This window comes from Phoca vitulina, unplaced genomic scaffold (assembly GCF_004348235.1).
Source record: "Phoca vitulina isolate PV1807 unplaced genomic scaffold, GSC_HSeal_1.0 scaffold2, whole genome shotgun sequence".
NCBI lineage: Eukaryota > Metazoa > Chordata > Mammalia > Carnivora > Phocidae > Phoca > Phoca vitulina.
Window position 1 is genome coordinate 61110471 of NW_022589705.1, and position 24653 is coordinate 61135123.

Sequence of the window (24653 nt, forward strand, 5' to 3'; positions counted from 1 at the left end):
CCATATTGTTTTGATTACTACAGCTTTGTAGAATATCTTGATATTTGGGATTGTGATATCTCCATTTTTGTTCTTATCAAGATTGCTTTGGCTATTTGAGGTCTTTTAATTTTAGGATTATTTGCAAAACATACATTTGATCTGTTCATACATTGGAATACTATAAAAAAGTCTATAATGAACTATGGGTATATGCACCAACCTGGATGAATCTCAGAAACATAATGTTGCACAAAAAGGTAAGAGTATATTAGACATGGAGTCTAAAAACATGTAAAATTTAATAATACATTGTTCAAGGATCTATAGTATTTGTGGTAAAACCATAAAGAAAAGCAAAGAAATGGTTAACTGCAATTACAGGATAATGGGTCCTTCAGTGAAGGGTGGGGGTACAGACTGTAAGAGATAAATGAAGACTCAGGACATCTCAAAGGTACTGGTAATATTCTATTTCTTATTCTGGGTGGTGGGTTTAGTCTTTAAATTGTTTATGGGTACTCTTCTGTTTATATGCTGTATTTCACAATAAACGCTTTTTTAGAAATGAAGCTGTAGTTCTAAATATTAAGCCATATCTTTTGTTATAATTTTCATCCTCCTGCCTGTCTGTCTCTAGGAGGTGAGGAAGAGGCCACTACACAGGCAGAAAAAAAGAGGGGCAATATGAAAAAGAATCCTTTTGTACCGAAACTGACTGTGGCTGAAGTCGGCACTACCTTATTCTTTTCATACCATGTTTTCATACTATGTTTTATAATATCTTTTTTTCTGAATGAGGTTCCTATCACTATCAAGAATTCTGGCTAATATTTTATATTTACTTGTGTATTATTTATCTCTCCCATTAGACTATAAATCTCATGGGAATAGGGACTCTTGTCTTCCTTGTTCACTACCAAATTTCCAGGTGCCTAGAACAGTGCCTGGCATATAAGCCTTTATTAGGTATTTGCTGAATGAACAATAAACAGTTAAACAGTACTACTATATATGTACTTCTTCCATCATAGTACTCATGACATTTTTGTAATTATCTGTCTGTATCTATCATTAGGTATGAAGATATCATTATGTCTGTATCTATCATTAGGTATAAAGACATCATTATACTACAGTACCTAGCAAAATGCCTAGATGTGTTGGGTACTCAGTAAATTCAATTAATACTAAATACATACATAGAAACATTTTTCTCTGCAATGCAATCTCAATTTCAAACAACCCTTCATTTGAAAGAACTATTAATCTTTAGAACTGATTTGATCATTAAGCCCACCTGCTTAAAACCCCCCAGTAATCATAATGGTAAACTTGTATGGTGCTCACTATGTGGCCAGGCATGATTCTGAGTGTTTTTTACATACTAATTCATTTAGTTCCCATAACAATTCTATGGAGATAAAATCATCCTCATTTTGCAGGTGAGGAAATAGACACACAGAAGTTAAGTAACTTGCCTAAGATTATACAGCTAGTAGTGGTAGAGCCAGGATTCTAACCTGCATCAACTGGCTCCACAGTCTATGCTCTTGACCCTAATCCCATAATGCCTCCAGTGGATCTGTAAAGCCTATGGAGTAAAATCCAAAATCCTTAGGCTGTAAATGAGGTTTCTCACAACCTCATCTCCAGGATCTTTCCCCACCACTTCTCTCTATGAACCCTAGGCCCCAAACACTGTAAGAATTTTACTGAATATGTTACTTACTTTCATAGCTGCAAGCCTTTGAACATAGAATGAATGTCCTGTGTTCTCTTTCCTCCTGGCACACTTACATTCCTTCCTCAAAATCCAGCTAAAAATTTCTTCTCTGTGAAGCCTTCCTCAATTTATGCTCCCTTGTCTGCACTTCTTCAATTCTGTGGCTCTTACCACATTATGATGTAATTTTTAGCTTATATGTTTTTCTTCTCTACTAACTTTGGGCTCATCTAGGTCTGAACTCATATCTTATTTGTTTATGTAGCCTCAGTGCCAAACCTAGTGTTGTCATATTTAAGGCACTTGAAAAATATTTGTTCAACAAATGAACACTGAGTTCAATTTGAGTTCAATATTCAATATGTATAATGAAACTTTGATATCTTATCAATTTGCTGCTATTTATTTATTAATGCTATAATAATAATAATGATGATACTATAAACCACTAATATTTGTTTTGTTTAGTTATATCATAGTTTTACATTTCTACTGGTATCTCCCCCTTGTTTTACTTTGTCCATATAACACTCTTTTGACACCACATAACAGAAAGTTAATTATGTGTCTTCCTTTCCCACTTGTACTACACTAGCATATCTTACCATCCTTAACTGGGGGTTCTCAGAGCTTAGAATATAATGAAGTCTTAATAAATCCTTGTTAAGTTTTACTTAATTTCAGTTAGTTGGTTTTGTTAGATTATTTGGTTATCTGAGTATCCTCTTATTTCCAAATCGCTTTCCTCTGATGGGCCTGGCAATTTTGCTTTGTTTTTCTTATGCCATTTATCTTCATCCCTGTAATAATCCCAATCTGAGGAATATAGGTTCTTAAGCTAGAGATATAGAGAAACAACTACAAAAGCATTTTCTTTTAGTTTTTCAGTTTCCTATAATATAAAAACTAACTAGTCTGGGTAATTTAAATTTAGCTCCATGTTACTATCTCTCAAATTTAAAAATAACAGTGGATACTCTGTCTTTCAAATTTAAATGTTAATGACAATTTCAAACAATGTTAATGACATGGTATCAAATAAATTATTTGAAAATATTTCTATAAAATATCATACACTACCTGTGATTGGAATCCTCCAGTATGAAAATTTCGAGAAATAAAGATACACTGAGAATGAGATTTAATCTTTCCCTTTAATGATCTTTGCCTGCATCTCTCATCAGTTGCTTTAAATTTGGAATTTTGAAATATTTCTCTGAAAAATATTTTATAGAGAATTATTATCAAACATGAGTTCCATTATAAATCACTTAAATTATTATTTCCAATAGCTATACATAAAGGTTTAAAATCAGAATTACTATATATTTATTTTTAAAACACCAATCAACATATATATTCCCTTCTCATATGTTACTGATTTCACTACACCTATTTTATTCATAGAATGTAAATTAAGCTACTTCTTATGCAGTCATTCCAAACTTAACTATTTATTTTATTTATTTTTTTCAAGGAATTATGGCCTTTATTTTTTTTAATTTTATTTTGTTAGTCACCATAAACACTGTTCAAAAAATAATGCTGATTGCCATTTCTTCTTACAGAAGTACTAGAAAATTTCTAAATTAATTCAAGAGACTGTATTGCATTACTTAATGAGGTACAATTAGGATTCACTCATTCATTGAATTCAGTTCACTTAACAGATATTTATTCAGTACTATGTGTCAGGCATTATGCTGTGTTGTATATATAGTGGCAAGGAAAAAAAGCACAGCCACTACCCTCATAGAACTGTTATTGCTCTCGTGGAGGTTAAACACTATTAAGGAAGACAGACATTAATAGAATGCTGACAAGAAAATGAAAAATTACAACTTTGGAAAGTGTTATCAAGGAAAGGTACCTGGTGGACTGTGGGAGTATGCAACAAAGGGAATTAATCTGGTTAAAGAGGTTAAGGAAGGCTTTTCTGAGGAAGGGATGATTGAATTGGGCATTTGAAGAAATAGTAAGTTATTAGGTAGAGTATTGTGGAGGAAGGGAGATGCAGAAGAAAGAATATTCCAGTCAGAAAGAATATCAAGTATAAAGACCTAGGGGCCACATTAGGACAGTGCAGCAGAAGCAGTGAAAGCAAGAGAGAAGTGGGAGATGAAATGGGCAGACCATGTAAGGCCTTAAAAGTCATGCCACTTGTCTTTATCCTAAAAGCAATGGGAAGTCCTTTATAATATAGTGGGGAATGGGATGGAATGGTCTGGTAACTTGATTAGATGTGTATTTGGAAAATGTCTGGCTGAAGTGTGAAGAGATTTAATGAGGATGATAGTAAAGGTAGAGTGTCAGTTATAACTTGTACTGCAGTAATCTATGTGAGGGATAAGGATAACTTAAATAAGACGGTGGCAGTGGTAACTGAAAGAAAAGGATAGATTTGAGTGATTTATGAGGTAAATAAATAGAACTTGGTGATGGTTCAAATTTGGGGGAAGCATGAAAGAGAGAGGAAGATATCAAGCATGTCTTCAATTTTTAGAGAGAAAAAAAAACCCTTCCTTGATCTCACATTCTCCTCCAGCTACTTCCCCATTTGTCAACTCCGCTTCACCAAAAACAAAACAAAACAATACAAAACAAAAAAACCCATCTTCCTTAAAGAGAGGTCTATACTTGATTCAATTCTCTTACCTCCTGCGTTTTATTCAAATGTGAGCTTCTGAACCCATCACTCCACCAAAACTGTTAAAGGTCATCAATAATTTCCATGTTGACAAATCCAAAAATTATTTCTCCATCCTCATCTTTCTCAACTTCTTAAGCACTTTCAATATCATCTCCTCCTTCTTGAAACATTTTCTAATTTTTTCCCTCTATTTCTTTTTAAAATTTTAAATTTCAGTATTGTTAACATACAATGTTATCTTAGTTTCAGGTGTAAATATAGTGATTCAACAAGTCCATACATCACTCAGTGCTCATCATGACAAGTGCACTCCTTAATCCCCATCACCTATTTCACCCATCCTCCCCTTTACCTCCCTTCTGATAACCATCAGTTTGTTCTCTATAGTTAAGAGTCGCTTCTTGGTTTCCCACTCTCTCTTTTGTTTTGCTCTTTGTTTTGTTCCTTAAAATCCACATATTAGTGAAATCATATGGTATTTATCTTTCTCTGACTTATTTTGCTTAACATTATACTCTCTAGCTCCATTCATGCAAATGGCAATATTTTATTCTTTTTTATGGCCAAATAATATTCCATTGTCTATTATACCACATCTTCTTTATCCATTCATCATTCGATGGACACTTGGGCTGCTCCCATAGTTTGGCTACTGTAAATAATGCTGCAATAAACAGAGGGGTGCATGTATCCCTCTGAATTCATGTTTTTGGATTATTTTGGGGTAAATACCCAGTAGTGCGATTACTGGATCATAGGGTAGCTCTATTTATAATTTCTTGAGGAACCTCCATACTGTCTTCCAAAGTGGCTGCACCAGTTTGCATTCCCACCAACAGTGCAAGACAGTTCCTTTTTCTGCACATCCTCTCCAACACTTGTTTCTTGTGTTTTTTCTTTTAGTCATCCTGACAGGTGAGAGGTAATACCACATTGTGGTTTTGATTTGTATTTCCCTGATGATCAGTGGTGCTGAGCATCTCTTCATGTGTCTATTGGCATCTGGATGTCTTCTTTCAAGAAATGGCTGTTCATGTTTTTAAATTGGACTATTTGCTTTGTGGGTGTTGAGTTGTATAAATTCTTTATATATTTTGGATACTAACCCCTTATCAGATATCATTTGCAAATATCTTCTCCTGTTCCATAGGTTTCCATTTAGTTTTGTTGATTATTTCCTTTGCTATGCAGAAGCTTTTTATGTTGATGTAGTCCCAATAGCTTATTTTTTCTTTTATTTCCCTTGCCTCAGTAGACAGATCTAGAAAATGTTGCTAGAGCCAATGTCAGAGAAATTACTGCCTGTGCTCTCTTCAAGTGGTCCAGTTTCATTCTTTTGCATGTGCCTGTCCAGTTTTCCCAACATAATTTGTTGAAGAGACTTTTTCCCATTGGATATTCTTTCCTGTTTTGTTGAAGATTAATTGACCACAAAATTGTGGGTTTATTTCTGTGTTTCCTATTCTGTTCCATTAATCTATGTGTCTATTTTTGTGCCAGTACCATACTGTTTTGATTACTACCACTTTGTAATATAATTTGAATTCCGGAATTGTGATACCTCCAGCTTTATTTTTCTTTTTCAAAATTGCTTTGGCTATTCAGGGTCTTTTGTAGTTCCATATAAATTTTGTGATTTTTTGTTCTAGTTCTGTGAAAAAATGTTTTTGGTGTTTTGATAGGAATTGCATTAAATCTGTAAATTGCTTTGGGTAGTATGGACATTTTAACAATAATTGTTCTAAGCAATGAGCATGGAATGTCTTTCCATTTCTTTGTCTCTTTAATTTCTTCCATCAATGTTTTATAGTTTTCAGAGTATAGGTCTTTCACCTCTTTGTTTATTCCTAGGTATCCTATTGTTTTTGGTGTGATTATAAATGGGATTATTTTCTTAATTTCTCTTTCTGTGGCTTCATTATTAGTGTATTAAAATGCAACAGATCTCTACATATTGATTTTGTATCCTGTGACTTTACTAAATTCATTTATCAGTTCTAGTAGTTTTTTGGTAGAGTCTTTAGGGTTTTCTATATATAGTATCATGATCTGCAAATAATGAGAGTTTTACTTCTTCCTTACCAATTTAGATATCTTTTATTTCTTTTTGTTGTCTAATTGCTTTGGCTAGGACTTCTGGTACTATGTTGAGTAAAAGTGGTAAGAGTGGACATCCTTGTCTTGTTCCTGACCTTAGGAGGAAAGCTCTGTTTTTCCCCATTGAGAATGATAATAGCTGTGGGTTTTTCATGTATGGCTTTATTATGTTGAGGTATGTTCCCTCTAAACCTACTTTTTAAAGGGTTTTTATCATGAATCGATGTTGTACTTTGTCAAATGCTTTTTCTGCATCTATTGAGGTGATCAAAGTTTTTACTTTCTTTTATTGATGAGATGTATCACACTGATTATTTTGTGAATATTGAACCACCCTTGCATCCTAGGAATAAATCCCACTTGGTCATGGTGAATGACTTTTTTAAGTATTGGTGGATTCTATTTGCTAGTATTTTGTTGAGATTTTTGCATCTATGTTCATCAGAGATATTGGCCTATAGTTCTCCTTTTTGTGGTATATTTATCTGGTTTTGATATCAGGATAATGCTGGCCTCATAGAATGAATTTGAAAGTTTTCCTTCTTCTATTTTTTAGAATACTTTGAGTAGAATAGGTATTAACTCTTCTTTTTTTTTTTTTTTTTTAAGATTTTATTTATTTATTTGAGAAAGAGAGAGTGAGAGAGAGAGAGCCCAAGAGGGGGTAGGGTCAGAGGGAGAAGCAGACTCCCTGCCGAGCAGGGAGCCCGATGCGGAACTCGATCCTGGGACTCCAGGATCATGACCTGAGCCGAAGGCAGTCGCTTAACCAACTGAGCCACCCAGGCACCCTTAACTCTTCTTTAAATGTTTGGTAGCATTCACCCGTGAAGGCATCTGGCCCTGGACTATTGTTTGTTTGGTGTTTTTTGATTACAGATTCAATCACCTCGCTGGTAATAGATCTATTCAAATTTTCTGTTTCTTCCTGTTTCAGTTTTGGTAGGTTATATTTCTCTGGATTTATCCATTTCTTCTAGGTTGTCTAATTTGTTGGCATATAGTTTTTCATAATCTCTTAAAATTATTTGTATTTCTGGGATGTTAGTTGTTATTTCTTCTCTTTCGTTCTTTCATTGATGATTTTGTTCATTTGAATCCCCCCCCCCCCTTTCTGGAAGAGTCTGCCTAGAGGTTTATCAATTTTGTTGATCTTTTCAAAGAACCAGCTCCTGGTTTCATTGATTTGTTTTTTTTTTTAAGTTTCTATATCATTTATTTCTGCTCTAATCTTTATTATTATTTCCTTTCTTCTGCTGGTTTTAGGTTTTGTTTGTTGTTCTTTTCCTAGTTCCTTTAGGTTGTTTGAGGTTTTTCTTGCCTCATGAGGTAGGCCTGTATTACTGTAAACTTCCCTCTTAGAATTGCTTTTGCTGGGGGGTGGCCAGGTGGCTCAGTCTGTTAAGTATCTAACTCTTGGTTTCAGCTCAGGTCATGATCTCAAGGTCATGAGACTGAGCCCTCTGTCAGGCTCTGTGCTGGGAGTGGAGCCTGCTTAAGATTCTCTTTCTCCCTCTCCCTCTGCTCTTCCTTTCTCTCTCTCTTCCTCTAAAGAGTAAAAATAAAAAATAAATTTAAAAAATAATTGCTTTTGCTGTATCCCAAAGAATTTGGACCATTGTGGGTTTTTTTTTTTTAAAAGATTTTATTTATTAATTTATTTGAGAGAGAGAAAGAGAAAGACTGAATTGCTGTATGAGTTCTAGTAATTTGGGGGTGGAGTTTTTGGGTTTTCCACATAAAGCAGGGAGGAGCGGCAGAGGGAGAGGGAGAAGCAGACTCCCTGCCGAGCAGGGAGCCCAACCCCGGGGCTCAATCCCAGGATCCAGAGATCATGACCTAAGCTGAAGGCAGACGCTTAACTGACTGAGCCACCCAGGTGCCCCTGGACTATTGTGTTTTCATTTTTGTTTGTTTCCATGTGCCTTTTATTTTTTTTATTTAATTTTATTTTATTATGTTATGTTAGTCACCTTACAATACATCATTAGTTTTTGATGTAGTGTTCCATGATTCATTGTTTTCGTGTAACACCCAGTGCTCCATGCAGAAGGTGCCCTCTTTAATAGCCATCACCAGGCTAACCCATCCCCACACCCCCGTCCCCTCTAAAACTGTCAGTTTGTTTCTCAGAGTCCATAGTCTCTCATGGTTGATCTCTCCCTCCGATACCCCCCCTTTCATTTTTCCCTTCCTTCTCCTAATGTCCTTCATGCTCTTCCTTATGTTCCACAAATAAGTGAAACCGTATGATAATTGACTTTCTCTGCTTGACTTATTTCACTTAGCATAATCTCCTCTAGTCCCATCCATGGTGATGTAAAAGTTGGGTATTCATCCTTTTTGTTGGCTGAGTAATATTCCATTGTATATATGGACCACATCTTCTTTATCCATTCATCTGTTGAAGGGCATCTCGGCTCTTTCCACAGTTTGGCTATTGCGGACATTGCTGCTATGGACATTGGGGTGCATATGGCCCTTCTTTTGACTACATCTGTGTCTTTGGGGTGAATACCCAGGAGTGCAATTGCTGGGTCATAGGGTAGCTCTATTTTTAAATTTTTGAGGAACCTCCACACTGTTTTCCAAAGTGGCTGTACCAACTTGCATTCCCACCAACAGTGTAAGAGGGTTCCCCTTTCTCCACAACCTCTCCAACATCTGTTGTTTCTTGCCTTGTCAATTTTTGCCATTCTAACTGGTGTAAGGTGGTATCTCAATGCAGTTTTGATTTGAATTTCCCTGATGGCTAATGATGATGAACATTTTTTCATGTGTCTGTTAGCCATTTGTATGTCTTCTTTGGAGAAGTGTCTGTTCATGTCTTCTGCCCATTTTTTGACTTGGTTATTTGTTTTTTGGGTGTTAAGTTTGAGAAGTTCTTTATAGATCTTGGATACCAGCCCTTTATCTGTAGTGTCATTTGCAAATATCTTCTCCATTTCTGTGGGTTGCCTCTTTGTTTTGTTGACTGTTTCCTTTGCTATGCAGAAGATTTTTATCTTGATGAAGTCCCAAAAGTTCATTTTTGCTTTTGTTTCACTAGCCTTTGGAGATGTATCTTGAAAGAAGTTGCTGTGGGCGATGTCAAAGAGGTTACTGCCTATGTTCTCCTCTAGGATTTTGATGGATTCCTGTCTCACATTGAGATATTTCATCAATTTTGAGTTTATCTTTGTGAATGGTGTTAGAGAATGGTCGAGTTTCATCCTTCTGCATGTGGCTGTCCAATTTTCCCAGCACCATTTATTGAAGGGACTGTCTTTTTTCCACTGCATGTTTTTTCCTGCTTTGTCGAAGATTATTTGACCATAGAGTTGAGGGTCCATATCTGGGCTCTCTATTCTGTTCCATTGGTCTATATGTCTGTTTTTGTGCCAGTACCATGCTGTCTTGGTGATCACTGCTTTGTAATATACCTTGAAATCGGGCAACGTGATGCCCCCAGCTTTGTTTTTCGTTTTCAACATTTCCTTGGCAATTCGGGGTCTTTTCTGATTCCATACAAATTTTAGGATTGTTTGTTCCAGCACTTTGAAAAATGTCATTGGAATTTTGATTGGGATGGCATTGAAGGTATAGATTGCTCTGGGCAGCATAGACATTTTAACAATATTTATTCTTCCGATCCATGAGCATGGAATGCTTTTCCATCTTTTTGTGTCTTCTTCAATTTCTTTCATGAGTGTTCTGTAGTTCCTAGAGTATAGATCCTTTACCTCTTTGCTTAGGTTTATTCCGAGGTATCTTATGGTTTTTGGTGCTATTGTAAATGGAATCATTTTGCTAATTTCTCTTTCTACAGTTGCATTGTTAGTGTATAAGAAAGCAACTGATTTCTGTGCATTGATTTTGTATCCTGCCACATTACTGAACTGCTGTATGAGTTCTAGTAATTTGGGGGTGGAGTCTTTTGGGATTTCCACGTAAAGTATCATGTCATCTGCGAAAAGAGAGAGTTTGACTTCTTCTTTGCCAATTTGAATACCTATTATTTCTTTTTGTTGTCTGATTGCTGTTGCTAGGACTTCTAGTACTATGTTGAACAATAGTGGCAAGAGTGGGCATCCTTGATGTGTTCCTGATCTTAAGGGAAGGCTCTCAGCTTTTCCCCATTGAGGATGATAGTCACTGTGGGTTTTTCATAGATGGATTTTATGAACTTGAGGAATGTTCCCTCAATCCCTATACTCTGAAGAGTTTTAATCAGGAAAGGATGTTGTATTTTGTCAAATGCTTTTTCTGCATCAATTGAGAGGACCATATGGTTCTTCTCCCCCTCTTATTAATGTGTTCTATCACATTGATTGATTTGCGAATGTTGAACCACCCTTGCATCCCGGGGATAAATCCCACTTGGGCGTGGTGGATGATCCTTTTAATGTATTGTTGGATCCTATTAGCTAGGATTTTGTTGAGGATTTTGGAATCCATATTCATCAGGGCTATTGGTCTGAAATTCTCCTTTTTGATGGGGTCTTTGCCTGGTTTGGGGATTAAGGTAACGCTGGCCTCATAGAATGAGTCTGGAAGCTTTCCTTCTGTTTCTACTTTTTGAAACAGCTTCAGAAGAATAGGTATTATTTCTTCTTTGAATGGTTGGTAGAATTCCCCAGGGAATCCATCAGGCCCTGGACTCTTGTTTTTTGGGAGGTTTTTGATCACTGCTTCAATCTCGTTACTGGTTATTGGCCTATTCAGGTTGTCAATTTCTTCCTGTTTCAGTCTTGGGAGTTTATAGGTTTCCAGGAAGGCATCCATTTCATGCAGGTTACTCAATTTATTGGCATATAGTTGTTGATAATAATTTCTAATAATTGTTTCTATTTCCTTGGTGTTAGTCGTGATCGCTCCCCTTTCATTCATAATTTTATTAATTTGGGTCTCTTCTCTTTTCTTTTGGATAAGTTTGGCCAGTGGTTTATTGATCTTATTAATTCTTTCAAAGAACCAGCTTCTAGTTTCGTTGATCTGATCTACTGTGTTTCTGGCTTCTAATTCATTGATCTCTGCTCTAATCTTAATTATTTCTCTTCTAATGTATGGCTTGGGCATCGTTTGTTGTTTTTTCTCTAGTCCTTAAAGTGTATAGTTAGTTGGTGAATTTGGGATTTTCTATTTTTTTGAGTGAGGCTTGGATGGCTATGTATTTCCCCCTTAGGACCCCCTTTGCAGTATCCCATAGGTTTTGGACTGATGTGTTTTCATTCTCATTGGTTTCCATGAATTGTTTGAGTTCTTCTTTGATTTCCTGGTTGACCCAAACATTCTTGAGCAGAGTGGTCTTTAACTTCCCAGTGTTTGAATTTCTTCCAAATTTTTTCTCGTGATTGAGTTCCAGTTTTAAAGCATTATGGTCTGAGAATACGCAGGGAATAATCTCAATCTTTTGGTATCGGTTGAGACCTGATCTGTGACCCAGTATGTCATCTATTCTGGAGAAAGTTCCATGTGCGCTCAAAAAGAATGTGTATTCTGTTGTTTTAGGGTGGAATGTTCTGTATATATCTATGAGGTCCATCTGGTCCAGTGTGTCATTCAAAGCTCTTGTTTCTTTGTTGATTTTCTGCTTAGATGATCTGTCTATTGCTGAGAGTGGAGTATTGAGGTCTCCTACAATTAACGTATTGTTATCAATATGACTCTTTATTTTGGTTAACAGTTGGCTTATGTAGCTGGCTGCTCCCATGTTGGGGGCGTAGATATTTACACTTATTAGATCTTCTTTTTGGATAGACACTTTAAGAATGATATAGTGTCCTTCTGTGTCTCTAACTACAGTTTTTAGTTTAAAATCTAATTTGTCTGATATAAGAATTGCTACCCCAGCTTTCTTTTGAGGTTCGTTGGCATGGAAGATGGATCTCCATCCCTTCACTTTCAGTCTGGATGTATCTTTAGGTTCAAAATGAGTCTCTTGTAGACAGCGTATGGATGGGTCCTGTCTTTTTATCCAACCTGCAACCCTGTGCCATTTTATGGGAGCATTTAGGCCGTTCACGTTGAGAGTGATTATTGAAAGATATGAATTTATTGTCATCATGTTGCCTGTGAAGACGTTGTTTTTATAGATTGTCCCTATAAATATCTGTTCTATATCACTCTTGGGGTCTTTCTCCTTTTATAGAGCCCCCCTTAATACTTCTTGCAGGGCCGGCTTAGTGGTCACATATTCTTTCAGTTTCTGCCGGTCTTGGAAGCTCTGCCTCTCTCAATCCATTCTGTTTTTTTTTTAAGATTATATTTATTTGTTTGACAGAGAGAGACACAACAAGAGAGGGAACACAAGCAGGGGGAGTGGGAGAGGGAGAAGCAGGCTTCCCACTGAGCAGGGAGGCCAATGCAGGGCTCAATCCCAGGACCCCGGGATCATGACCTGAGCCGAAGGCAGACGCTTAACGACTGAGCCACCAAGGCACCCCCTCCATCCATTCTAAATGACAGCCTTGCCGGATAAAGTATTCTTGGTTGCATGTTCTCATTTAGTACCCTGAATATGTCTTGCCAGGCCTTTCTGGCTTGCCAGGTCTCTGTGGATAGGTCTGATGTTATTCTGATGTTCCTCCCTCTGTACATAAGGAATTTCTTCCCCCTAACTGCCCTTAAGATGGTTTCCTTGGTTCTTAAGATTTGCGAGTTTTACTATTACATGCCGGAGTGTTGGCCTGTTTTCCTTGATCTTGGGAGGGGTCCTCCCTGCCTCTAGGACTCGAATGTTTGTTTCATTCCCCATATTAGGTAAGTTCTTAGCTACAACTTGCTCAAATATATCTTCTAGTCCTCTCTCTCCACCCCCTCAGGGATCCCAATAATTCTGACATTGGAACGTTTCATGGTGTCACTTATTTCTCTGATTCTATTTTCATGCATTCTGAGTTGTTTTTCCCTGGCCTCCTCTTTCCCCTTCTTGTCTATTAATTGGTCTTCTAGATCACTAATTCATTTTTCTGCCTTGCTTACCCTAGCTGTTAGATTATCTAGATTAGATTGGATCTCATTGATAGCATTTTTAAGTTCTGCCAATTCAGCTTTCATTTCTGCCCTTAGAGAGTCTATGTTGCCATTAATTGATTTCTCCATTCTAGCTATTGTCTTCACAATTGCTACTCTGAATTCCATCTCTGACATCTTGGTTATATCTGAATCCATTTGTAGATCTGTGACATAAGTCATAGTCTCTGAGTCTTTCCTATTTTGGGGGTTCCTCCTCCTAGTCATTCTGTTGAGGGGTGGTTGAGGGAATGTATAGAGTCCAAATTATTGACCACAACCCAAGCAAGATGCACCTGTTTTATAGGGACCTTAGGGTTGCTGGCCTCTTGTTTTCTCAGCCTGTCTTCTGGGGGAGGGGCCCACCTCACTGTTACTCAGGCAACCCTGTTTGGGTAGAGTTGCCCTGCCCCCTGTGGCAGGGGATGGGCTCAGTGAAAACCGGTTTTGCGGGGCTTTTGTGCCTTGGCGGCTTTCCCTGGCAGCTTTCCGTGTCTCTTCCGAGAGTCAGAGCAGAAGAGATCGTTTCCAACCCTCTGCCTCAGAGCAGAGAGATCGCAGTCTGTTCTTCAGTGAACTCTCCAGGCCACACTATCTCCGTTTCTGTCTGTGCTGCTATAAAGTGCAGCGTCCTGGGTTGTGCGCCCCTCAGCAGCGCTCCCAGTCCTCACCTCCAGGTCAGGGCATGTCTCTGCCCTTTGTGCTTCTAAAACTGCCAGCCGCCCCCAGTTCACACACGCGGCCCCCCCACTCTGGGTTTCCTTCCGAGGGGCTGCCCTAAAGTCCTTCCCCCGTCGCTACCGGTCTGCGAGTCTGTGCCCCATCCCAGCGCAGGAGGCTATCGTTCACTGGTGCTGTAGGATCCCGACATCTCGGCTCCCTCCCCCTGCCATTTATCCTCCAATATCTGCCCACAGAATCACGGCTCCCTGCTTTATACCTCAAAACCAACAGCCTGCGATATTCTGTTTGTAGAGATCCAGATCTATCTTCTTATATCTCAGGCTGATTTTGTGGCTGTTCAGAGTGGTCTGGTAGATATCTAGCTCAATTCCAGGGACCGGTTGGAATAGGGTCCCCTACTCCTCCGCCATCTTTTCTCGATGTACTTTTTAATTTTTTCTTTTATTCCGTGGTTGACCCATTCATTGTTTAGTAGCATATTATTTAATCTCCATGTATTTGTGGTCTTTCCAGATTTTTTCTTGTGGTTGATTTCTAATTTCAAAGCATTGTGGTCAGAAAAGATGCATGGTATGACTTTGATCTTTTTGAATTTGTTGAGGCTTGTTTTGTGTCTTAACACGTGATCTCTTCTGGAGAATGTTCCATGTGCACTTGAAAAGAATGTGTATTCTTCTGCTTTAGGTTGGAATGTTTTGAATATATCCATTAAATCCATCTGGTCCAGTGTATCATTCAAAGTCACTGTTTCATTATTCATTTTCTGTTTGGATGATCCGTCCATTGATGTAAATGGAAGTTAAAGTCCCCTACTATTATTGTATTACCATTGAATATTTCCTTTATGTTTGTTATTAACTGTTTTATGTATTTGGGTACTTCCATGTTGGGTGCATAAATAATATTTACAATTGCTACATCTTCTTGTTGGGTTGTTCTGTTTATTATTATATAGTGTCCTTCTTTGTTTCTCTTTACAGACTTTATTTTAGAGTCTATTTTGTCCAATATAAGTATTGCTACTCTGGCTTTCTTTTGACATTTGCATGATGAATGTTTCTCCATCTCTGCACTTCCAATCTGCAGGTGTCTTTAGGTCTGTAATGAATCTCTTGTAAGAAGCCTATAGTTGGGTCTTGTTTTTTATACACTCTTACCCTATGTCTTTTGATTGGAGCAGTTAGTCCATTTACATTCAAAGTAATTATTGATAGATATGTATTGATTGCCATTTTGTTACTTGCTTTGTGGTTGTTTTTGCAATTTTTCTCTGATCCTTTCTTTGCTTTCTCTCCTTCACGGTTTGCTGGGGGGGGAGGGTTAGTGACTCTTTATTTTTTGCATATCTATTACTGTTTTTTGATTTGTAGTTACCATTTGGTTTATACATAACATCTTTTGCACTTAGCAGACTATATTAAGCTGATGGTCGCTTATTTTTAAACTCATTTTTTACTCCTCTCCCCTCTACATTTCAGATATTTGGTATGATTTTTTACAACCTTTTATTTTGTGATTCTTATTTTTCTTATTCTTACTTAATGGTTTTTGTTTTCCACTCAGAGTCCCCCTTAACATTTCTTGTAGGGCTGGTTTAGTGGCCATGAGTTCTTTTAACTTTTGTTTGTCTGGGAAACTCTTTATCTCTCCTTATATTCTGAATGATAGCCTTGCTGGGTAAAGTATTCTTGGCTGCAGAATTTTCCCTTTCATCACTTTGAATACATTATGCCACCCTCTTTTGGCTCATAAAGTTTCTGCTAAAAAATCAGCTGATAGATTTTTGGGGTTTCCTTTGTATGTAGCTGTCTTCTTTTCTCTTGCTACCTTTAAAATTCTTTATCACTATTTTTTGCCACTTTAATTACTAAATGTCTTGGTGTGGACCTTCTTGGGTTGAATTTGTTGGGGGATCTCTGTGCCTCCTGTATCTGGATCTCTGTTTCCCTCCCCAGATTTGGGAAGTTTTTAGCTATTATTTCTGCAAATACATTTTCTGCCTCCCTTTCTCTCTCTTTTCCTTCTGAGATCCCTCTAATATGAATGTTATTATGCTTGACGGAGCCACTGAGTTCTGTAAGTCTATTCTCATTATGTAGTATTTTATTTGTTTCTCACTTTTTCAGCTTGATTGCTTTCCATTATTCTCTCCTCCAGGTCACTGATACGTTCCTTTGCTTCCCGTAGCCTACTACTTACTGCATCTATTGTATTTTTAATTTCATTTATTGCATTCTTCATCTCTGATATATTATTTTTTATCTTTTTGTCAAGGTTCTTACTGATGTACTCCACCCTTTCCTGAAGTCCAGTATCTTTATGATCATTACTTTAAATTCTGTATCAGGCATATTATTTTTCTTTCTCTTAGATATCCTGCTGATGGAACACTACATCAAAAACTAATGATATAATGTATGGTGATTAACATAACATAATAAAATTTAAAAACAAACAAACAAACAAACAAGATATGCTGCTGTGATTTTGTCTTGTTCTTTCATTTGCAACTCTATCTCCTCATTTGTCTACCTGTGTCTGTTTCTGTGTGTTACAAAAGTCAACTGTGTGTTCTGTTCTTGAAGAAGAGGTCCTGTAGTGCCCTGCAGTGTGGTGTTCCCTATTCATCAGAACCTGGCTCTTCAGAGGAGTCTCCTATGTGTGTTGTTTGCGTCCTGCTATGGTGTCTGAATCACTTTTCATTTTTGTCCAGACATCTGCACTGACTCTTTGCCTGTTGTGGGCTGTGCTTGCTCTCTATGATATTAGTGAGATCCAGGTAGGCCAGCTCTGAGGGGGTGTGACAGCAGAAGGGCTTGGGGGCAAATTTTGATGTTTGCACTGAACCCCTAGTCCTAGGCCAGACCTCCCATGGCCAAATGGCTGTTGGGGGTACGGCGCATGAGGATGGTGGTGGTGGCCACCAGGGGCACTTGGTGGTTGGGCAGGGCACATGCAGTGTTAGTAAAATTTGCATTGACCCACTAGTTCTAGGCTGGATCCCCCAAAGTGTGATGGCCATGGGGGCACAGCATGTAGAGGCAGTGGGTAGGTGCAGCATGCACAGCATTAACAAAAATTGTACTGAGCCTGGAGCCGAGACCAGCAGGCTTGGAGTTGGCGAGTTCTCAGAACTTGTGGGCAGAGCGCAGTACCAATAGGTTAGGTAGCAAGTGCCTGTGCAGTGCCAGGAGAGGAAAATGGCAGCTGCCAGCTCCTTTGTTCCCATAGAAATCCTCCAACGCTCTCTGAAATCAGTATAAACAGATCTCCCTCCATTCTGCAAGCTGTCATTTCTATGTTGCCTTTCCTTGGGCTCTTGTCTCTTTAAGGGTGGGGACTCTTTATGGGCTATTACTAGCCCTCTGACTTTTAAAACTCCAGGTTCCAAGTCCTGCTGGTTATACAGACTCACAGAATTCAGCCCCTTTGGTTTTCAAGGCCAGAGGTTATGGGGATTCATTTTCTCTGTGTGGGCTTCCTGGTGTTTTCCCCTCTCCACGACTGCAGCTCTTTTCCTCCTATGGGCAGCTCCTGACCACAGTTTCTGCTCTTCTTAACCTCTCCCATGCAGCTTCTTCTCTACATTTAGCTGTGGAGTTTGTTCTGCCAGTCTTTGGATCACTCTCTGGTTTATTGACTTGGATGTGAATGATATCCAGTTGTAAACATGGGACAGGGTGAACTTAGGGTCCCCTACTCTGCCATCTTCCCAGCACCCCCTGAAAATTTTCTAATTTTGACTTCCTTGACAGTGTACCTTTCTGTTTTTCCTTCTCAGATATTGATTCTTCCTATTCTTTTGCTAGATTTCTAAATGGTGGTGGGCTGAAGGGCACAGTCCTAGGTTCTTTTCTTCCAACAGTCACTCCCTGGTTAGTCTCACCCAGTTCTATGACCTTAGATACCCTCTATACATTGATATCCTAAATCTTCAGGCTTAAACTCTCTTCTGAAGTTCCTACAAGTATATCTGAGTATTTGACATTTCTAATGGATGTCCAAAAGACTTTTCAAATTGCAACTCCTAGTTTATCACTATTCCTTCAACTTGCTCCCCTCTCTAATCATATTCTCATCTCAGTAAATGGCATGATCAACCACTCAGCTGCTCATGGTAAAAACGTAGGTGTTAGCATTAATTCTGCCATTTCATTTATCTTCCCTTACCTTATCTAATCCATCAAACCAGCCCTGCTAACTTGACCTGCAAACACACCCCAAATCCAACCTCTTCTTTTTATCTCCTCTACTTCCATATTAGTCTAAGACATTATCATCTCTGACCTGGACTATGCAATAGCCTCCTAACATTCTCTGCTTTCACCCTTGCTCAATTAAAATTCAGACTTCACAGAGAAGAAAAATCTTTTAAAAAAATGAATTAGAACTCTCATATATTGCTGGTAGGAGCATGTACCCACTTTGGAAAACTGTTCAGCAGTTTGCTACAAAGTTAACCACATATGATCCAGCAATGCTACTCTTAGGCATTTACCCAAGAGAAGTGAAAGCACATGTACAAAAAGATTTATACAAGAACGTTCATAGCAGTCTTACTCCTAAGAACTAAAAACTGGAAATGACCCAATTGTCCATTAAGAATAAAGTGAGGTATATTTATACAATTAATAAAAATCATCAATAAAAAGAATGAAATACAGATAATACAATGACATGAATGAATCTCAAAAATATTATGTTAAGTCAAAAAAGCAAACATAAAAAAGTCCATATGATTCCATTTACATGTAACTCAAGACTAGACAAAATTAACCTCTGGTAATAAAAATCAGAATAATGACTGCCTCTGAGTGGGAGGTGGGGAGTGATGCCTGGAAAGGAGCATGAGAGAATTTTCCAGGGTGATGGAAAGTTGTATATCTTGACTGGGGTTATGATTACATGGGAATATATTTGCTGAAATTCATCATCATACGTTTAAAATCTATGTATTATACTGTATGTGAATTATATCTCAAATTTTAAAAGTTTTATAAAAATGTACATCATCTATAGGTGACATTATAGTGTCCTTAAAAGAGAGATAATATTACTGCTACCTCATGGGGTGGTTAAATGAGATCACGTATAAAGCACTTAGATCAGTGCCTACCATGTAGTAAGCCCACAATGTTAGCCATTATTATGCTGATAATGTCATTCTCTGGCTTAAAACCTTATGATGGCATAAATAATAAATCCAAACTCCATATTTTGGCCTACAACATCCTATGTGATCTAGCCCCCATCTACCTCTTCAGTCTCATCATTATTTCCCTCACTCACTACAGTCTATACACTAGCCTTCTTTCCCTTTATTGAACAATACCAAGAACATTCCCATGTGGGGTCTTTGTACTTGCTAACCCCTCAGCTGAGAGAGCTCTTTGACAAAGTCTTCACATGGTTGGCTCCTTCTTTTAACTCTGATCTCAGATTAAATATTGCCAACTTGAAGAGACATTCCCTGACCATTTTATTTTTCATTATCTGTCTCCTCCCAGTGGCACTGCTAGTCTATGAAACAGAAACTGTCTGACTTGTTCACAGTTGTATCCTCGGTACCTAGAACAATGGCAGGCACCAATAAATATTTGTTAAAAGAATGAATAAGTGAATAATTTCCAGTTTTCTGACTTGTGCAAATGAGTAGATAGTATGCATTCATTTGCTGAGATAGGGAATACTGGAAGAGTGCGTGCAAGAACGTGTTACAATTTACATTTTTAAACATCAAACAAAGCAAATACTGAACTAAATAATCAAAACCACCAAATTTTAGGGTTTTCTGTCTCTGGCAAAAGACTACATTTAGACTATACCAGAGCATTCTGTCAGCTCTTCTCTTAAATATCTCCTAAAGAAAGTCTTTTTGTCTCAGTAATGTTTTTAACCTCTAAATTAGAAATCAAAAATTTTTTAAATTTCTAGCCTTATAATTTGAACACACATCTTCTAGAGAATAAAATATGTCTCATTATTCCTTAAAATTTTAATGCATGAAGATTGCTATTACAGTACTCAGGCTATTATACTAGTAGGACTTGTCTTTCTGGGCTATTTTAAACATGTAAATCTTTCCCTCCCCAATCAAAGTGTCTATAACCAAACCTCAAATTACAGAATCAGTGCTATTATAGTTATTTAATACCATTTGAAAAAGTCTTTCACTGAATTTTTAAGAGGAAAAAAAGTTAAGCATTCTAATAAACCTTACCTTCGTTTGCAAATCAGGAACCACAAAGCTGATGCCAAAGCAAAGAAACCAATTCCCAAAGTAACAGCACCAGCAGCCAGAAAATAAGTTAAGTGGTTAAAAAAACCTATACAAATAAATTATAAAAGATTATTTCATGTATGTATCTTCATTCTCTAGGTAAAATTAAATGACATAATAATATGAATGCTATGACATACTGTAGTGTTAAAACATTAACCAAGAAGTTGGGAAACCTGAATTCTAGGCTCCTGTGCAATCCTAACAAATTTCAACACAAGGCCTCATGGTGATTAGGGTCCAGGGTGCATTTCTCTGACCCTGCCTCGATTTGATACCTAGGTTTTGTTTGTTTTTGTACAGCAGTCACCTCCTTTTTTCTTATCTAGCTTTCTCCTTTCCGAATCTAGCTGTAAATTTTTGTTATTTTTCCAGTATCATTCTTTGCAGTCCTCCAACATAAGACACTTTGCATTTTAAAATCTGTATTATCAATCACTACAAGAAGGCAGATGGAGGGTAATAAAGAACAAATATGAGGAACTTGAAAATATTTTAGAAATCTTTGTTTTATCTCTATTTTATCTCAGGAACAATAAAAGATCATGGCCAAAAGCTAAATAAAAGCAATATAAAATAATAGCATATCACAGGTTTAAAATTGGAAAAGCCTATAAGAATTATGTGGTATAACTCCTTCATTTTACAGATGATAAAATTGAGGTCTAGGTAAGAGCGAGACCTGAACTGAGATTAGGCAGCAGATTAAAGCCAGTCCTCTGTTTTTTTCTATTATCTTATCCCTTCTATAAACCATCTTAATACTGGTATGTATTGAAAAGAATTAAGAATAAAGAATGCACGAGGTATTTATAGACAGGTTGGTCAAGTATTCCTTAAGATTCTGAAATCTGATACCTAACCATAAAGCAAGCTGTAGGAAGCTTTCACAAAAAGCTGTATAGAACACAAAGGGCCCTAAAACAATTGAAGAGTACAGCTGACCCTTAAACAATGTGAGGATTAGGGGCACCAACGTATGCACACTCACAAATCCACATATAACTTTTGACTCTCCGAAAACTTAACTACTTATGTATATACATATATAAACAACAGCCTACTGCAGACTGGAAGCCTTATCAATAACATAAACAGTCGATTAACACATATTTTGTATGTTCTATGTATTATATACTGTAGTCTTACAATAAATAAGCTAAAGAAAAGAAAATGTTAATAAGAAAATTATAGGGAGGAGAAAATACATTAATAGTCCTATACTATATTGAAAATCATCCACATATAAGTGTACCCTCACAGTTCAAACCCATGTTGTCCAAGGGTCAACTGCATATTACCTGGGAAAAAAAGGGTTTAAAAGTATAAAACTATAGAGAACAAACTGATGATTACCAGAGGGGATGGGTTAAAAAGATGATGGGGATTAAGGATGCACTTGTGATGAGTGCCAGGTGTTGCACAGAAATGTTGAATCACTAAATTGTACACCTGAAATTAATATTATACTGTATGTTAATTAACTGGAATTTAAATAAAATCTTAAAAAAATAAAACTAATGGAAGATCTTTATGTGTGAACATATTATAAGTTCCACTAAAAATATGACATGATAAAGACTTTGTATTTCCCATATTTTTGTTTCCTAAGTAATTTCCAGCTTCCAAGATGATGCCTCTCAAATCATAGTTTTCTTTGGGTTCAGAAAATGTCTACATTTGGGAATTAATTAATGGTACCAAAAAATGGGCGCCTGGGTGGCTCAGTTGGTTAAGCGACTGCCTTCGGCTCAGGTCATGATCCTGGAGTCCCGGGATCGAGTCCCGCATCGGGCTCCCTGCTTGGCAGGGAGTCTGCTTCTCCCTCTGACCCTCCTCCTTCTCATGCTCTGTGTCTCTCATTCTCTCTCTCTCTCAAATAAATAAATAAAATCTTTAAAAAAAAAAAAAATGGTACCAAAAAATTATAGAAGGCTATTTATCAAAGTGATACTTACAATACAAAAACAAAAAAAACAAAAAAACAACTTCTAAGTAAAACAACTTAGGAAGGCAATTAAATAAGTTATGATGATGTTACATATGAAAAATATCATATTCTTTAATTATTTAGTGCAGGGTTTCTCAACATCAATACTATTGATCTTTTGGATCAGATAATTTGTTGTAGGGATTGTTCTATGCATTGTACCAAAGATGTCTACAGGCAAATGTATTCTGGGGGGCAAAACTGCCCCAGCTGAGAATCACTGGCAGAGTGGTATAACAAAATATCAGACAGTATTCATTGATAAAAGCAAGATTGGTAAAATGCATATTTTTAAAAAATTAAAAAGACATAATCATACTCAAATATAAGATAAAGATTTCTAGGGGCACCTGGCCAGCTCAGTCAGAAGAACATGTGACTCTTGATCTGGGGGTCATGAGTTTGAGCCCCACACAGTGTGTAGAGATTACTTAAATAAATAAAACTTTGGGGAAGAAAAGATAAAGATTTCTACAGACGAAAAGATAAAAGCAACACAGAGAAATAAGTAGAGGCTAAAACCACAGGCATATGAAGCACTGAGATCTGGAAGCAAGAATTAGCTAGAAGAAGCAGAGAAAATCACTGAGACAAGACCTAGACCAAATCATCCTTTGGCACTGTGAATGACTCTACATTAACAAAATCTCTGAGGGAACGGGGTCCTGAACCACTAATAGAAGACCAAGAAGGAATCTTAGAAAATGAAAAATTCGGGCGCCTGGGTGGGTCAGTCGTTAAGCGCCTGCCTTCGGCTCAGGTCATGATCCCAGAGTCCTGGGATCGAGCACCGCATCGGGCTCCCTGCTCCGCGGGAAGCCTGCTTCTCCCTCTCCCACTCCCCCTGCTTGTGTTCCCTCTCTTGCTGTGTCTCTCTCTGTAAAATAAATAAAATCTTTAAAAAAAAAAAAAAAGAAAATGAAAAATTCAAAAATTTTAAGATAAATTCTTCTTTGAACACAATTAATGAGATGAAATATAACACCTAATTACTTAAAGAAATGAAACTCACCTAATTACTTAAAGAAATGAAAAATATAAGGAAATATGAGATTGGAAAAGATTAAGAATATATAATATAAAAGTAATAGGGTTCCTAAAAGAAAAAATAGAGCAGTAGAAAAGCAATATTCAGGGAAATAACCTAAGAAGGATTTAAAAAATTTTTAAATTTATATAGTAAAATTCATTTGTGTGTGTGTGCAGTTCTGTAAGTTTTGACAAATACAAAAAATATCTGTCACAGCACCATAACCAAGTTACGTGAGACTTCCCTCACCTCCCAAAATTTCCTCATACTGCCTCTTAGTGGTCAAGCACTAATTGCTGGCAACCATTGTTTATTTTCCATCCCTATTCTCCATCCTTATACTTTTCCCTTATATGAATTTCATATAAATGGAATCATACAGCACGTGGCCTTTTGAGTCTGGCCTTTTTCACTTAGCATAATGCATCTGACATTCACTTACATTGTGTTGCATGTATTAATAGTTTGTTTCTTTTTATTGCTGAGTAACATTCCATTTTACAGATGTACCACAGTTTGTTTATTCCCCAGCTGAGAGACATTTGTTTGTTTCCAGTTTGGGATTGTTAGATTAAAGCTACGATACACTTGCATTAAGGTGTTTGTTTGAACATAAATTTTTATTTCAGTAGTGTCATGTAGTAAATATATATTTAAATGTGTAAGAAACTGCCATGCTGCTTTCCAAAGTGTCTGTATCATCTTGATTTCCCACCAGCATTATATGATAATTCCACTTGCTCTGCATCATTGCCACTACTTGATATTGTTAGCTTTATTTCAGTCATTCTAATAGATGTACAGTGGTATCTCACTGTGGTTTTAATTTGCATTTCCTTAATGAATAATGATGTTGAGCATCTTTGCATGTGCTTATTTGCCATCCATATGTCTTCTTCAGTGAAGTATTTGTTTACATCTTTGCTGATTTTTTGGAATTCCTCAAGTCCTTGGTCAGATACATGATTTGGAAATATTTTCTCCAAGTCTATGGCTTGTCTTTTCAATTCTCTTAAGAGTGTCTTTCACAGGGACGCCTGGGTGGCTCAGTTGGTTAAGCGACTGCCTTCGGCTCAGGTCATGATCCTGGAGTCCCGGGATCGAGTCCCGCATCGGGCTCCCTGCTCGGCAGGGAGTCTGCTTCTCCCTCTGACCCTCCTCCCTCTCATGCTCTCTGTCTCTCATTCTCTCTCTCTCAAATAAATAAATAAAATCTTTAAAAAA

The 24653-nt window shown here is 37.3% G+C and overlaps 1 protein-coding gene across 1 annotated transcript in view; it reads right to left on the bottom strand.

Annotated features, from left to right (window-relative positions):
• Window positions 1-24653, bottom strand: part of CUNH1orf185 (chromosome unknown C1orf185 homolog) — a 50172-nt gene that overhangs the window by 6777 nt on the left and 18742 nt on the right. Inside the window, exons 2-3 of the mRNA XM_032414559.1 lie at window positions 20350-20455; window positions 2786-2921 (exon numbers count right to left, since the gene is read on the bottom strand). Of these exons, the coding sequence (XP_032270450.1) occupies window positions 2786-2921; window positions 20350-20455 (242 nt within the window). The remainder of the gene's footprint in view (window positions 1-2785; window positions 2922-20349; window positions 20456-24653) is intronic.